This window comes from Liolophura sinensis, chromosome 6 (genome assembly GCF_032854445.1).
Source record: "Liolophura sinensis isolate JHLJ2023 chromosome 6, CUHK_Ljap_v2, whole genome shotgun sequence".
NCBI lineage: Eukaryota > Metazoa > Mollusca > Polyplacophora > Chitonida > Chitonidae > Liolophura > Liolophura sinensis.
Window position 1 is genome coordinate 79259779 of NC_088300.1, and position 18443 is coordinate 79278221.

The following is an 18443-nucleotide window of genomic DNA, read 5'->3' on the forward strand; positions in this document are numbered from 1 at the left end:
GGTTGTACAGTCATTGTTATCCTTGTAAGGCTTGTGGTAGGTATGGGCAGTGGTTGTACAGTCATTGTTATCCTTGTAAGGCTTGTGATAGGTATGGGCAGTGGTTGTACAGTCATTGTTATCCTTGTAAGGCTTGTGATAGGTATGGGCAGTGGTTGTACAGTCATTGTTATCCTTGTAAGGTTTGTGATAGGTATGGGCAGTGGTTGTACAGTCATTGTTATCCTTGTAAGGCTTGTGATGTAAGAACTTGCACATGCTCACTGTATTGGGCCGGGTGTTAACTTGTAGCTTCAAATGTTTGCTGACATTTAAAAGTTCAGACTTTTGTGGTCATTTAGGTGTGTAATGTATGTTATACCGCATCAAACAAAACACTCTGCTTTTCATTGGACAACAACAGTCACATGGGGTACAGATAAATTCTCTAATCCTGTAGACGAGGCCAAATGCGTCTGCTGAATCTCCCTTTGTTGGGTTGCGAGTCCAATGGTCACATGGCTGAAGCGATTCACATATACATGCACATTGCTTTTCTACACTGAATCGATAAACCTTTGCAGGATAAATTGGTGACATGGTTACTCAGTAGGATACACAAATATATGGTGTCAGTAGTCCTCACATTAGGTGGTGGGGAATATGAGGATTATTAACACCATGCTCGGTTGATGCCTCGCCCAAGATGAGCATTATTGATACCAAATATTTGTGTTTTCTATCACTGAGTAAGGATGTAACTAATACTATCCCTACTATCCCTATCCCTAGTCTGTTCATGTACATTCATGTATATGGTTCTGATTTGAGTAAAACAAATATACATGATCATATATCCTGGAGTTTTACCCATTGTTTTAGTCAGACAAATAATCAACCTAAATGTTAGACATGATGTATAACATGTGGATGATGATATCACATCCTGCTTGTGTACTCTGAACTGGCTTCCACTTCTCCGCACAGCGAATGCCTTAGCTGTTTTTATGCAGTGATATATGGACACATCACACCCAAAGATACGTGTTATGTGCTGTTCTGGGAATGTGTTGACGTGATTATCTGTCAGTGTGAAGTCCTACATATACGTACTCTAATTAATCTACCTTTTCAACCACCTCTGCAACCAGTATTTTGAAACATGGCGTGAAAACTATGGGGTGTAGAAAAATAATTTGCACAGTTTTATGAAGCTTGCATCTTAAATGATACAAACAAATCATTTTAAGAATCATTTTCGTAATAATTGTACGCATACATTCCACTGAAAAAGGTGCTCTAGTGATTGAAAAGGTTGAACATAAAATCACACATTGGTACATGCTGGTGGCATGTCATATAGATGGTACTAGGAATGTAAAAATGGATCACGGAGTGGGGAAGTATCACTCGCAGTACTCAGTTGTTATTCCCAGCTCTTGCGGGCACCACTGTGGCTATAAGATAGAAAGTGTGTCAGGTAGCTGATAAATGGCAGTGGTTCCCTCCAGTATCTGCCAAGTTTCCACCAAACCATAAACCTGACCAAACATGATGCATTTTGTGTTGTTGTTGTAGTTATGTTTAACCATGACTCACATTTTTTTTTGGCTTGGGGTTTAAAAATACATATGAAATGTTGCACACGTACATGTTTTCACAATCTTACACCCCTGTGTTGGTAGGTGCAAAAAGTTGCATCCCCTGTAAATTTTGTCATCCATGTCTCGCTCAGTATGGAAAAAAGACTTGATGCTTTTAAATGCAGCTAGGGCAGTATGTTAGAGGGAGAGAACTATAGGCCTACATTGGAAATTCAGTCCATTCATTAGGGTTATGTACATACATGTGTAAGAGAAATTGCAAAATAGGAAAATCAAGGGGAAAAATGAAGCCTACATGGTAAAAAACATTAAATAATAATGGCAAACATTAAAATTCTTCACATCGCTCACATACGTGTTAAGGTTAATACCAATCATCCAATACTGGCTTATACATGAGAGTTCAGCAGTGATTTCTACAGAAATTTTTTTAGAAAACAATGGATTTAACTAGTGTTTGATAAACTAATATATGTACTCAGTCTCCTGTTGTCAGCGCTGTCAATATGCAGGTATATATAGAGTTTTGTATTTAGGACAAAGACATTATTGTCTTGCTACATGTGTTTATTAAGAGCATAGTTTAAGCCTACCGGTACTGTAATTATAGACGTATTTGATTACAGAGAAGGATGTGTCCATTCGTGTGACAAGCTGGCGCTGTATGTGGACAGTAGATATTTGACTGGTGCTGACCTACAGTTTGTAGAATTGGTCACAAACGATATCCATACTTTTCTGGAGGGAGAAGAGAAGGCCTCATTGAACAGGTAGACCATAAACTCAGATGTCTGACTGCTTTTCTAGCAGGAGTTACACATATCACATGCATGAAACCACTTCAAACTTGGTCTAATCATGCATTTTTCTTTTAATTCATACAGTATCTTTGCTTTTGCCTAGCATTTTTGCTGTTTTTGTTTTCTGCCTATACGGAGATGTTTGTGAGCTGAAGTGACAGGTGTACAAAGGTGTGATCAGAGTACTATGTTGTAGTCAGTTACGCACACTCTACTTCGAGACGAAGCCCAGCCCCAGGCCATTCTGTAAGACCGATCGGAAGTCAGAGGTCACCTGACCACCCTTTTCGACACCCAATGTCGAAAACATTGCCACTTGACTAGCGACCAGTAAGGCCTAGTTGCACAAAATAACATCAAGAAAGTTCTACAGGAATACTCAAACTATCTGTAAAGCTGAAAATTATACAAATCCAGCGGATACAAGATCAATATCAGCGATTCAATGGTAGACTTTTCCCTGTGCACTAATGTAGGGAGGACCGTTTTCTTCACCCACGCTGTTTGCTATGAAGGAGATCATGTCGTCTCTAGCTTCTGATCTGTCTTTGAGAATAGGGTTTGCTGTTCCTATTCCCCTATTCTCTGGAACACAGATAGACTTTCAAACATTTTCTGAGAGATTTCAATCCTGTATGGAGGCTAGCGCTATTACTGACGAAAAGCGCCGTAAATCTCAGGTTTGGGAAATGATTTGTACGAACTCGCCCACAATCTGTATGCACCTGCAAAAGTTTCGAAGGCTAACTACACTGACATAAAAAAAACTGTTAGATCACCTTAGCCCTCCTCCACATGTTATCACTGCAAGATGTACATTTAATCAGAGTGTACTAGGTGCAGTTGAAGATGTAAATACATTTGTTACAAGGCTAAAATGTGTCTCTGAGTGGTGTTGATGTGGTGAATAATTGGCTATGTGGACAGATTTGTGGCAGGGATAACAAATGAGTCTGTTTGACGCTGGTTATTGAAGGAAAGTGCCAACTTGACATTCAACAAGGCACACAAAATTGCCTTAGCATATGAATCTGCAACATGTGAAGCCTAGGCATTGCAGGACGCTCAGTACCGAAATAAGGAGGTCATTTTTCACAGAAATCAAAATGCAAGTCTCATACCTGTATACACTGCACTTCACCACAGCACTATGCCCCAGACTGTTAGTGACGTGTAAAACCTGTAATAAAAAGGGACATCTAGACATTGCATGTTTGACAAGGCATCGAAGCGTTACTAAAGCTAAACCAGGTTGGAAAATCAAAATGTGGAGGACGATGATGTTGATAGTTACGCACTAAAGGATTTCTTTGAAATTTTGTCAGTTAATACATCAGATAACTCCCAGTCACATGAAGTCTTCACCCAAGTCCAAGTAAATCGAAAACCAACTTCAATCAAGCGAGGTGAAACTCGGTTCTTAGAGTGGACAAATGATTCTGGTCGAAGGACTGTTTATATTCGTTAACATTGGCGACGGAGAAACGGGTGGCCACTTAAACTCATGGAACCAATTCATTAGAAAAACAATGGAGATAAACAAAACTGGAAAATATCGGAACAGAAATTAAAGACAAATTTCCTAAATTATTCCAGGATGTACTAGAACACCTCAAAGGTGTACAAATCAGCATAGATCTACAGCCACATGCCTAACCAGTATACTGTGAAGCCAGGCAGGTTCCATTCGCTCTACACTAAAAGGTGGAAGCTGAGATTGATTGTTTAGAAGAGGAGGGTATCATGGAAAAGGTCCAGTATTCTCCTTGAGCGACACCTATTGTTCCAGTACTAAAGCCCAACGGCAAAATACACCTACATTACAAGGTAACTGTGAATCGCTTTACCAGTCCAGATGTTTACCCCATTTCCAGAATGGAAGAACTTTTGGCAAGTTTGAATGATGGGGAAGAATTCACAAAACTTGATCTTTACCTTGCCTACCAGCAACTAGAGTTAGATGGCCCATATAGGCTCCCAAGGACCTCTATAACAACAAACGCCTACCTTACGGTATTAACACAGCTCCAGCAATGTACGGTATCAACACAGCTCCAGCAATTTATGGTATCAACACAGCTCCAGCAATTTCCCAAAGGGCTATGGAAACAACGGTGAAAGGGCTTGACAGGGTGTTTACATACCTTGACCTGGTCTCAATAATGGGAAAGTTTAACTTCTGGTCTGGTGACGTACAGCTCAGTGAGTGCAGATTTGTTCTGTCGGAAGTTGACTACCTGAGTTCAAGATGCTCCTGCGCCAGAAAATGTTGCAGAGCTGAGGGCATACTTAAGAGTTCTGACAGTAAGGTAAATTTATGCCAAACTTGATCTCTGGAAGAAGGATAATATTTGGCAGTGGACTGCTAAAAAGCAACAAGCATTCAATCTCAGCAAACAGAGCCTTGGTGATGATCGGCTGCTTGTACATTACGACCCTGACAAGCCAATCATTCAGGCTCTTGCCTCTCGGTATAGCATTGGTGCTGGCCTCCAACATAAACTCAAGGTAGATGAAAAACCCATCGAGTATGCTTCAAGAAGCCTCAACAAAGCGCAGCGCAACTATTCACAAATGGAAAAGGAAGGACTGGCTATTGTTTTTGGCGTAACTTAGGTACTTGCTTGGATGAAGCTTTACAATTGTAACAGATCACCACCCATTGCTCAGTTTGTTCTCCCCTGCCAAAGCAACTCCTCAGATGGCGCATCCTGCATCAAGCAGTGGTCAATCATTCTCTCATCATTTAACCAAACCATATAGTATATGGCATCCATACAATATAGGGCATCCACACAGTATATGGCATCCATACAATATAGGACATCCACACAGTATAGGGCATTCATACAATATAGGGCATCCATACACTATAGGGCATCCATACAGTATAGGGCATCCATACACTATAGGGCAGCCACACACTATAGGGCATCCACACAGTATAGGGCATCCACACAGTATAGGGCATCCATACAATGTAGGGCATCCACACAGTATAGGGCATCCACGCAATATAGGGCATCCACACAATGTAGGGCATCCACACAATATAGGGCATCCACACAGTATAGGGCATCTACACAGTATAGGGCATCCATACAGTGTAGGGCATCCATACAGTGTAGGGCATCCATACAATATAGGGCATCAAAGTCTAACATCATGCAGACGGATTGTTACACCTTCCACTGAGAGAAGTGCCAGTGGAAAACCTAAACAGAACAAGGAACTGGTCCTTACAAAGACAGTGCTGGACACACAACTTCCTGGTACAGCTAGGGACATTAAACGGGAGACTAAGAAAGACCCTACTCTGAGACGACTGTTATTTTATGCGCTTAAAAGGCTGGCCTGATCCCCTAGATTCAGTGACCAATGTAGACATCAAACCCTACTTCAACAGACACAAAGAGATCAGCATGGAGCAAGGTTGCCTAATCTGGGGAATTCGAGTTATCATTCCAACATGTTTGAGACCAGCGATGCTTCAGGAATTACATAGCATTGCAGAATACTTTGGATGAAGTCAGTGACACTTTCAGTTGTCTGGTGGTCACTGATGGACTCAGACATTGAAAACCATGCAAAAGGCTGCATGGACTGTCAGGAGTAGTAAACCTCCTGCCTCTAAAGCTAGAGCTTGGAAGTGGCCACTATCTCCATGGAAACGGCTTCATATTTACTTTGCAGAACCTTTCATAAACAACTTTATCTTCGTGGTATCAGATGCTCACTCAAAGTGGATTGAAGTCACAGCAATGACTCACATCACAGCAGCTACTATGAACAAGCATCTAAGACGACTCGTAACATTCGGGACCCCAGAAAACATCATTTCAACTTATTCTGATGAAGTCTGATGAATTTCAGCAATTTCTGGAAGTTGAATGCAGTTTGACACATCTTGACAGCGCCTGGACACCCAATGGTCAAGCTGAACGTGTCGTTGAAAGCTTCAAGACTACAATGAAGAAGATTGTGAACCAACCAGGAGATTTGGACAGTAAACTTCAGCATTACCTGTTATCACACTGAACTACATCACACTCGGCAACAGGCAAAATACCCAGCGAACTACTGATGAAACGTTCTCTATGAACCAGACTGATGGCCATCCGACCAACAGTTGACTCCAGGATATCTCCGAAAGAGGATCCTCCAACAAAGGAGGACGGTTTTTGTCCAGAACTTTACCCAGTTGTCATCCAGAACTTCAGCTGCTATGAAGACACGGAGCCAGGAAATACCGTGTGTCCGTAGGGGAACACATGGAAAAGGCCTGTGTACACCATATACGGCTGTACTCACAGGAAAGGCCTGTGTACACTGTATATGACTGTTCTCACAGGAAAGGCCTGTGTACACTGTATATGACTGTACTCACAGGAAAGGCCTGTGTACACCATATATGACTGTAGTCACAGGAAAGGCCTGTGTACACCATATATGACTGTACTCACGGGAAGGCCTGTGTACACCATATATGACTGTACTCACAGGAAAGGCCTGTGTACACTGTATATGACTGTACTCACAGGAAGGCCTGTGTACACTGTATATGACTGTACTCACGGGAAGGCCTGTGTACACTGTATATGACTGTACTCACAGGAAAGGCCTGTGTACACTGTATATGACTGTACTCACAGGAAAGGCCTGTGTACACCATATATGACTGTACACACGGGAAGGCCTGTGTACACTGTATATGACTGTACTCACGAGAAGGCCTGTGTACACTGTATATGACTGTACTCACGGGAAGGCCTGTGTACACTGTATATGACTGTACTCACAGGAACGCCTGTGTACACTGTATATGACTGTACTCACAGGAAAGGCCTGTGTACACTATATATGACTGTACTCACGAGAAGGCCTGTGTACACTGTATATGACTGTACTCACAGGAAAGGCCTGTGTACACTGTATATGACTGTACTCACAGGAAAGGCCTGTGTACACCATATATGACTGTACTCACAGGAAGGCCTGTGTACACTGTATATGACTGTACTCACAGGAAAGGCCTGTGTACACTGTATATGACTGTACTCACAGGAAGGCCTGTGTACACCATATATGACTGTACTCACAGGAACGCCTGTGTACACTGTATATGACTGTACTCACAGGAAAGGCCTGTGTACACTGTATATGACTGTACTCACAGGAAAGGCCTGTGTACACCATATATGACTGTACACACGGGAAGGCCTGTGTACACTGTATATGACTGTACTCACGAGAAGGCCTGTGTACACTGTATATGACTGTACTCACGGGAAGGCCTGTGTACACTGTATATGACTGTACTCACAGGAACGCCTGTGTACACTGTATATGACTGTACTCACAGGAAAGGCCTGTGTACACTATATATGACTGTACTCACGGGAAGGCCTGTGTACACTGTATATGACTGTACTCACGGGAAGACCTGTGTACACTGTATATGACTGTACACACGGGAAGGCCTGTGTACACTGTATATGACTGTACACACGGGAAGGCCTGTGTACACTGTATATGACTGTACTCACAGGAAGGCCTGTGTACACTGTATATGACTGTACTCACGGGAAGGCCTGTGTACACTGTATATGACTGTACTCACAGGAAAGGCCTGTGTACACTGTATATGACTGTTCTCACAGGAAAGGCCTGTGTACACTGTATATGACTGTACTCACAGGAAAGGCCTGTGTACACCATATATGACTGTAGTCACAGGAAAGGCCTGTGTACACCATATATGACTGTACTCACGGGAAGGCCTGTGTACACCATATATGACTGTACTCACAGGAAAGGCCTGTGTACACTGTATATGACTGTACTCACAGGAAGGCCTGTGTACACTGTATATGACTGTACTCACGGGAAGGCCTGTGTACACTGTATATGACTGTACTCACAGGAAAGGCCTGTGTACACTGTATATGACTGTACTCACAGGAAAGGCCTGTGTACACCATATATGACTGTACACACGGGAAGGCCTGTGTACACTGTATATGACTGTACTCACGAGAAGGCCTGTGTACACTGTATATGACTGTACTCACGGGAAGGCCTGTGTACACTGTATATGACTGTACTCACAGGAAGGCCTGTGTACACTGTATATGACTGTACTCACGGGAAGGCCTGTGTACACTGTATATGACTGTACTCACAGGAAAGGCCTGTGTACACTGTATATGACTGTTCTCACAGGAAAGGCCTGTGTACACTGTATATGACTGTACTCACAGGAAAGGCCTGTGTACACCATATATGACTGTAGTCACAGGAAAGGCCTGTGTACACCATATATGACTGTACTCACGGGAAGGCCTGTGTACACCATATATGACTGTACTCACAGGAAAGGCCTGTGTACACTGTATATGACTGTACTCACAGGAAGGCCTGTGTACACTGTATATGACTGTACTCACGGGAAGGCCTGTGTACACTGTATATGACTGTACTCACAGGAAAGGCCTGTGTACACTGTATATGACTGTACTCACAGGAAAGGCCTGTGTACACCATATATGACTGTACACACGGGAAGGCCTGTGTACACTGTATATGACTGTACTCACGAGAAGGCCTGTGTACACTGTATATGACTGTACTCACGGGAAGGCCTGTGTACACTGTATATGACTGTACTCACAGGAACGCCTGTGTACACTGTATATGACTGTACTCACAGGAAAGGCCTGTGTACACTATATATGACTGTACTCACGAGAAGGCCTGTGTACACTGTATATGACTGTACTCACAGGAAAGGCCTGTGTACACTGTATATGACTGTACTCACAGGAAAGGCCTGTGTACACCATATATGACTGTACTCACAGGAAGGCCTGTGTACACTGTATATGACTGTACTCACAGGAAAGGCCTGTGTACACTGTATATGACTGTACTCACAGGAAGGCCTGTGTACACTGTATATGACTGTACTCACAGGAACGCCTGTGTACACTGTATATGACTGTACTCACAGGAAAGGCCTGTGTACACTGTATATGACTGTACTCACAGGAAAGGCCTGTGTACACCATATATGACTGTACACACGGGAAGGCCTGTGTACACTGTATATGACTGTACTCACGAGAAGGCCTGTGTACACTGTATATGACTGTACTCACGGGAAGGCCTGTGTACACTGTATATGACTGTACTCACAGGAACGCCTGTGTACACTGTATATGACTGTACTCACAGGAAAGGCCTGTGTACACTATATATGACTGTACTCACGGGAAGGCCTGTGTACACTGTATATGACTGTACTCACGGGAAGACCTGTGTACACTGTATATGACTGTACACACGGGAAGGCCTGTGTACCCTGTATATGACTGTACACACGGGAAGGCCTGTGTACACTGTATATAACTGTACTCACAGGAAAGGCCTGTGTACACCATATATGACTGTACACACGGGAAGGCCTGTGTACACTGTATATGACTGTACTCACGGGAAGGCCTGTGTACACTGTATATGACTGTACTCACGGGAAGGCCTGTGTACACTGTATATGACTGTACTCACAGGAAGGCCTGTGTACACTGTATATGACTGTACTCACAGGAAAGGCCTGTGTACACTGTTTATGACTGTACTCACGGGAAGGCCTGTGTACACTGTATATGACTGTACTCACGGGAAGGCCTGTGTACACTGTATATGACTGTACACACGGGAAGGCCTGTGTACACTGTATATGACTGTACTCACGGGAAGGCCTGTGTACACTGTATATGACTGTACTCACAGGAAAGGCCTGTGTACACTGTATATGACTGTACTCACAGGAAAGGCCTGTGTACACCATATATGACTGTACTCACAGGAAGGCCTGTGTACACTGTATATGACTGTACTCACAGGAAAGGCCTGTGTACACTGTATATGACTGTACTCACGGGAAGGCCTGTGTACACTGTATATGACTGTACTCACAGGAACGCCTGTGTACACTGTATATGACTGTACTCACAGGAAAGGCCTGTGTACACTGTATATGACTGTACTCACAGGAAAGGCCTGTGTACACCATATATGACTGTACACACGGGAAGGCCTGTGTACACTGTATATGACTGTACTCACGAGAAGGCCTGTGTACACTGTATATGACTACTCACGGGAAGGCCTGTGTACACTGTATATGACTGTACTCACAGGAACGCCTGTGTACACTGTATATGACTGTACTCACAGGAAAGGCCTGTGTACACTATATATGACTGTACTCACAGGAAGGCCTGTGTACACTGTATATGACTGTACTCACAGGAAGACCTGTGTACACTGTATATGACTGTACACACGGGAAGGCCTGTGTACACTGTATATGACTGTACACACGAGAAGGCCTGTGTACACTGTATATAACTGTACTCACAGGAAAGGCCTGTGTACACTGTATATGACTGTACTCACGGGAAGGCCTGTGTACACTGTATATGACTGTACTCACGGGAAGGCCTGTGTACACTGTATATGACTGTACACACGGGAAGGCCTTGTACACTGTATATGACTGTACTCACAGGAAAGGCCTGTGTACACTGTATATGACTGTACTCACAGGAAAGGCCTGTGTACACTGTATATGACTGTACTCAAAGGAAAGGCCTGTGTACACCATATATGACTGTACACACAGGAAGGCCTGTGTACACTGTATATGACTGTACTCACAGGAAAGGCCTGTGTACACCATATATGACTGTACACACGGGAAGGCCTGTGTACACTGTATATGACTGTACTCACGAGAAGGCCTGTGTACACTGTATATGACTGTACTCACGGGAAAGCCTGTGTACACCATATATGACTGTACTCACGAGAAGGCCTGTGTACACTGTATATGACTGTACTCACGGGAAAGCCTGTGTACACCATATATGACTGTACTCACAGGAAGGCCTGTGTACACTGTATATGACTGTACTCACGGGAAAGCCTGTGTACACTGTATATGACTGTACTCACAGGAAGGCCTGTGTACACTGTATATGACTGTACTCACGGGAAAGCCTGTGTACACCATATATGACTGTACTCACGGGAAAGCCTGTGTACACCATATATGACTACTCACAGGAACGCCTGTGTACACTGTATATGACTGTACTCACAGGAAAGGCCTGTGTACACCATGTATGATTGTACACATGGGAAAGGCTTGTATACACTGGATATACATCACAAAGGCTGCACATAATAATGAATGTATCACTCTAACAGGTTTGACATTGGTTTAAATTAGAGCACACTGGACTTATTGTTGCAGTAAAATGACTGAAAACTAAGGAGCATGTATACCTTAGCCTAAAACATTGGCAGTAATCTTCACAGTTGTTGAAATGGCTTTGGTTATCATTTATGATGAAAAAGATAAGGTGAAATATCGCTTTCTATGCATGTACATTCAGGCTGCCTGGAATTTGATGGTGTCCCTCCATTGTCACTGAGGTTTAACACAGTGCTCTATTTAGGAGTACAGTAGTGTGTTAATTTGCTCACTGTTTCTACCTGTATGCATGCTGACATATTCCATGTCTGTCGCAGGATCCTTCTTTTCCCTCCTGTGGACAGTTACCATCGTCTACTCATCCACAAGACAGCCGAACAGATCACGGGCTTAAACAGTTTCTCTGTCGGGGAGGGGAAGAGCAGAAGGACAGTGGTCTGTCATAAACTCACTCTGCTCAGGTGTGTATACATGTTGTACGTGTATTTACGGAATGCTGTGCTCATACATATATGTTCAGAATGCTGTGCTCATACATGTATGTACAGAATGCTAGGCTCATACAAGTATGTACGAAATGTTGGGCTCCTACATGTATGCACAGAATGCTTGACTCATACATGTATGTACAGAATGCTTGGCTCATACATCTATGTACAGAATGCTGTGCTCATACATGTATGTACGGAATGTTAGGCTCATACATGTACGTACGGAATGCTGGGCTCATACATGTATGTACGGAATGTTAGGCTCATACATGTATGTACGGAATGTTAGGCTCATACATGTATGTACGGAATGTTAGGCTCATACATGTATGTACGGAATGCTTGACTCATACATGTATGTACAGAATGCTTGGCTCATACATCCATGTACGGAATGCTGTGCTCATACATGTATGTACGGAATGCTGTGCTCATACATGTATGTACAGAATGCTAGGCTCATACATGTATGTACGGAATGTTAGGCTCATACATGTATGTACGGAATGCTTGACTCATACATGTATGTACAGAATGCTTGGCTCATACATCTATGTACGGAATGCTGTGCTCATACATGTATGTACGGAATGCTGTGCTCATACATGTATGTACAGAATGCTGGGCTCCTACATGTATGTAGAGAATGCTGGGCTCATACATGTATGTACGGAAGGTATACCTGCCAAAGCTACAAACATGACCTGTTCTTAAGGGAGGATAACAAGATAATTTCAGACATTGTATAGCCCACCTGAACTGGTTTACGAATTTGACCTGGGAAAATACAAAGTGAACAAGCACACAAATTTGGATAGTTTTCATCCTGGATTGGATTTTACATAAGGTGAACTACAACACAAAATTTGGTCAAACTTGAACATTATTTTGAGCAGCTATAGCATGGAAAGCAACAACCAATGAGAATGAAGGAAATTATATTAATACAAGTCTGGCTAGTTTGCAAACTTCACTGGAGGTTCCACAAAATAAAAACTTCACTGTAAACAATTTCATCAAAATCAGACAATGTTTGGAGCAGTTGTGCATGCAGTATGGAAAGCTACCACCAATTAGAATCAAAATCAGACAATGTTTGGAGCAGTTGTGCATGCAGTATGGAAAGCTACCACCAATTAGAATCAAAATCAGACAATGTTTGGAGCAGTTGTGCATGCAGTATGGAAAGCTACCACCAATTAGAATCAAAATCAGACAATGTTTCGAACAGTTGTGCATGCAGTATGGAAAGCTACCACCAATTAGAATCAAGATCAGACAATGTTTGGAGCAGTTGTGCATGCAGTATGGAAAGCTACCACCAATTAGAATCAAAATCGGACAATGTTTGGAGCAGTTGTGCATGCAGTATGGAAAGCTACCACCAATTAGAATCAAAATCGGACAATGTTTGGAGCAGTTGTGCATGCAGTATGGAAAGCTACCACCAATTAGAATCAAAATCAGACAATGTTTGGAGCAGTTGTGCATGCAGTATGGAAAGCTACCACCAATTAGAATCAAAATCAGACAATGTTTGGAGCAGTTGTGCATGCAGTATGGAAAGCTACCACCAATTAGAATCAAAATCGGACAATGTTTGGAGCAGTTATGCATGCAGTATGGAAAGCTACCACCAATTAGAATCAAAATCGGACATTGTTTGGAGCAGTTGTGCATGCAGTATGGAAAGCTACCACCAATTAGAATCAAAATCGGACAATGTTTGGAGCAGTTATGCATGCAGTATGGAAAGCTACCACCAATTAGAATCAAAATCGGACATTGTTTGGAGCAGTTGTGCATGCAGTATGGAAAGCTACCACCAATTAGAATCAAAATCAGACAATGTTTGGAGCAGTTGTGCATGCAGTATGGAAAGCTACCACCAATTAGAATCAAAATCACACAATGTTTGGAGCAGTTGTGCATGCAGTATGGAAAGCTACCACCAATTAGAATCAAAATCAGACAATGTTTGGAGCAGTTGTGCATGCAGTATGGAAAGCTACCACCAATTAGAATCAAAATCAGACAATGTTTGGAGCAGTTGTGCATGCAGTATGGAAAGCTACCACCAATTAGAATCAAAATCAGACAATGTTTGGAGCAGTTGTGCATGCAGTATGGAAAGCTACCACCAATTAGAATCAAAATCAGACAATGTTTGGAGCAGTTGTGCATGCAGTATGGAAAGCTACCACCAATTAGAATCAAAATCAGACAATGTTTGGAGCAGTTGTGCATGCAGTATGGAAAGCTACCACCAATTAGAATAAGGAGAATAGTTAAATAATAAAAGTTCCGTTCTGGGATTTTTTAACTTGTTGGTTCCATAGTGTCAGCTCACAATATTTAAAAGAATTTTTAAGGGTATTTTAAGATTTTGATCAGTTCTTGCCTGGATGTCATAGATTGTGCATTGTAATATTGTTTTGCTTTCTTTACCATGTGCTGTCTCTACTCTTTCCACTTTTCTTGCTGATGTTGGTACAGTTGTGTTATTTGCGAACACATCAATGATGCACTTGTTAGGCTGTAGTGGGAGATCATTAATGGAATAAGGAACAGTAGAGGGCCAAGTGTAGAGCCCTGGGGGACTCCACATGTTATTTCATCTTGTTCAGATAACTACCTAAACAGGGTTTCTGTTTTGTGAGTGGTGATAACTTTGAAACCATGAAAGACATGTGTTAAGTTGATCAAAGGTCAAATGCCTTATTAAGATCAGTCTGTCAGAGTAATGAACTAGGAACTTATCACCAGTGTGATTGCTGTGTATTTGTATCCAGATCATGCTGGCATACACTCCACTTGAAAGTGGAAAGGAGTGTCAGCAGCGTGGGGATGGTTGTGGTTTCCCCGCCTAGTTTCCTCCCACCTGAATGCTTACTGCCATTGTATAAGTAAAATATTCCCGAGTATAGCATAAACTCTAATCAGATAAATAAATGAATAAATTAGTTTTAACGATTTATTGGTACAAGTAACCTGACCCACCTTCAATCAGAGTAAATGATTAAGTGTGCAGATGTTATGTATGATCCAGCTGGTTGTTAACATTGATGTGAGCTTACTGTATGAATCCAGTTGGTTGTCAACATTGATGTGAGGTTACTGTATGAATCCAGCTGGTTGTTGACATTGATCTGAGCTTACTGTATGATCCAGCTGGTTGTTAACATTGATCTCAACTTACTGTATGAATCCAGCTGGTTGTTGACATTGATCTGAGCTTACTGTATGAATCCAGCTGGTTGTTAACATTGATCTCAACTTACTGTATGAAGTCAGCTGGTTGTTGACATTGATGTGAGCTTACTGTATGAATCCAGTTGGTTGTTAACATTGATCTGAGGTTACTGTATGAAGTCAGCTGGCTGTTGATATTGATGTGAGCTTACTGTATGATCCAGCTGGTTATTAACATTGATCTGAGCTTACTGTATGAATCCAGCTGGTTGTCATCATTGATCTGAGGTTACTGTATGAAGCCAACTGGTTGTTAACATTGATGTGAGCTTACTGTATGAATCCAATTGGTTGTCAACATTGATGTGAGGTTACTGTATGAATCCAGCTGGTTGTTAACATTGATGTGAGCTTACTGTATGATCCAGCTGGTTATTAACATTGATGTGAGCTTACTGTATGAATCCAGTTGGTTGTCAGCATTGATGTGAGGTTACTGTATGAATCCAGCTGGTTGTTGACATTGATTTGAGGTTACTGTATGAATCCAGTTGGCTGTCAACATTGATGTGAGGTTACTGTATGAATCCAGCTGGTTGTTAACATTGATGTGAGGTTACTGTATGATCCAGCTGGTTGTTAACATTGATGTGAGCTTACTGTATGAATCCAGTTGGTTGTCAACATTGATGTGAGGTTACTGTATGAATCCGTCTGGTTGTTGACATTGATGTGAGCTTACTGTATGAATCCAGTTGGTTGTCAACATTGATGTGAGCTTACTGTATGAATCCAGCTGGTTGTTAACATTGATCTGAGCTTACTGTGTGAATCCATCTGGTTGTTAACATTGATCTGAGCTTACTGTATGAATCTAGCTGATTGTCAACATTGATTTGAGGTTACTGTATGAATTTAGCTGGTTGTCAACATTGATTTGAGGTTACTGTATGAATCCAGCTGGTTGTCAACATTGATTTGAGGTTACTTTCAGATTTGGAAAAAAATATTAAATACCAATGTTATTTTCAATATTTAGAGCAATTGTTGCACAAACCAATAAACCAATGAGAATCTTATGCATTAATTGGGCTGGTTTTCTCTTTTCACCTGAGGGATGGCATGCTCAATGTTACCTGTAAGTTTTAGGACCTATAGGTGAAGCATGTTATTCAGTTGTTAATTACCAAATTAGAGCCTATTAGTGGTAAATGATGCAATGAACTGATTTGCTAAAACCATTGCTTACAGAGACACCTGCTTTGAGCAGTCTGTTTGGAATTCTGCTGGAAGGTTCCACAAGATAAATACAGTAGAGAGTGCACCTGTAACCAGGTCACAGTCCAGTGCGGACTGTTACCATGATTCTGCCGACAGTGAAAACACAGCAGATCAGCCAACATCCAGACAAACTCTGACACACAACTGCTCAAACTCTCCTCATACCAGTGAAACACAGACTCCTTCACGGAAAAGACCCAGTGCCATGGAGAGCAGAGGTAGAGGAGTTAATTCAAAGTCAAGGTGAGCTCTGGTGTTGACTTTTACTTTTTTGAAAATTAATTATTTCATGTGCAATTCTCACAAAACAACTTACGTTAAGAAGAATATTGTTTTTGGGTGTCATAAAATATAACACATTTCTGTGGTGACTGTGCATGTCAATGCAAGATATTGTAATAAAAAATGTATAGATTTACTTAGCTGATTTGTGCTGAGTATTTCTCTTAACATGTGTTGGAATTTTCAAACTTTATTATTATTGTGATTTTATACCTGTTTTCTTGCGGTCATTTGTATTGTTTGTGTCGTGTGAGTAGGCAGAGAACAAAGCGACCAGAGATGCAGATTTATGTACCTAGGGGACGACGACTACAGCAGAGAAATGAGGGAGTGTCTGTCACCACAGCTACTGATAACACACCTCCCACCCTACCCACAAGCTCGTCAACTGTCAAGACATCCTCAAACTCTGAAACTAAAAAAAGCATGGGGTCCAGTTGTTTACTTTGTGAGAGGGATTGTGATGGTGATAAGCCAGAGAGAAGGTCATTATCCCCTCATGTGGGCAGAGGACGGGCCAAAACCCTCCAGACCTTTGTACACGCCCAAACCTCGCCCTCCTGACAAAAGAGATAAAAAGGATGGTGTTGGTGCACACACAAATGTCCAAAGTGATTCCAGAGATGTTTTCAAGGATCCTGCTGATTCTGAGCCAGGTGCGCAGACTGAAAAAGGTGATACAAGTGAGTTCATGGACATCAGTGATCTCTGTAGTATTGTAGAGAAAGACATTAGTCAGCAGTCTGTCTCTGTCTCCACAGTGGCCCCTAGTGGACAGGAAGTTCAAAACTTGTCTGGCATTCCTAGCCCACCCACAGATGATAGTCTTATTTCTTCTCCTCTATCTGAGACATCTGGAAATAGATGTGAGAACAGCGTAGATGTGGTTAATCCTGATCGGTTTGACGATGCTGTCCCTGAACTCAAATATTCAAGATCTCAGGAAAGTGCTCTGTGTGGCGATGAAAAAGTCAACAAAGATAGTGGCATTGCCAGAACAACTGTCTTTGATGTCAAATCTGAAAACCCACCAGGTGGTGTCGATGTTGAGTCATCAGGTTTGAATGACAATACTCCTAGTGTTTTCAGTGTGAACAAAACACACAGTCCAGATAGCTATCTCATTGAGCAGGAGTTATCTGCCCCTGATTGTAGGCACCACAGCTGTTCTCCTGAAGTCTCACGTTCTTCAGATCTTAGCATCACACCTACTGGGCACAGATCTAATAGGTGTGACACAGACCAGGATCAAATGGCAGAAAATCTAACAGGGAAACTTAGCAATGATGTGATAACAACAACGTTGAGTGAAACTAGGGATCTTGTGATAGTTCCTGCACAGTTCTACACACCCTCAGTGGAGCAGTCCCATGAAGGAGACAGGAACCGGTCCATTTCTCCAACAGATCCTGTTGTCCAGCCAGAGGCTTGCAGAACTAACCAAGCAAAGCATAACCTCATTTCTCCACATAAAGGTATTATAAGAGATATTAAAATTGGTTAAACTACAATGCACCTATATTTAACTTGATTT

General features: G+C 42.2%; 2 protein-coding genes across 2 annotated transcripts in view; both read left to right on the forward strand.

Moving 5' to 3' along the window:
* The first annotated feature begins 1362 nt into the window (after positions 1-1362).
* On the forward strand, positions 1363-17909 carry LOC135467587 (uncharacterized). The gene is made up of 6 exons (XM_064745361.1): positions 1363-1459; positions 1715-1755; positions 2166-2353; positions 11981-12124; positions 16598-16870; positions 17167-17909. Exons 1-6 carry the CDS (start codon positions 1363-1365, stop codon positions 17471-17473), a joined length of 1050 nt encoding a protein of 349 aa, XP_064601431.1. The 3' UTR covers positions 17474-17909.
* A 17-nt stretch (positions 17910-17926) lies between these two features.
* LOC135468798 (coiled-coil domain-containing protein R3HCC1L-like) overlaps positions 17927-18443 on the forward strand; it is a 13738-nt gene continuing 13221 nt past the window's right edge. The window contains exon 1 of the mRNA XM_064747223.1: positions 17927-18384. Coding sequence (XP_064603293.1) covers positions 18162-18384 — 223 coding nt within the window. The 5' untranslated portion in view covers positions 17927-18161. The remainder of the gene's footprint in view (positions 18385-18443) is intronic.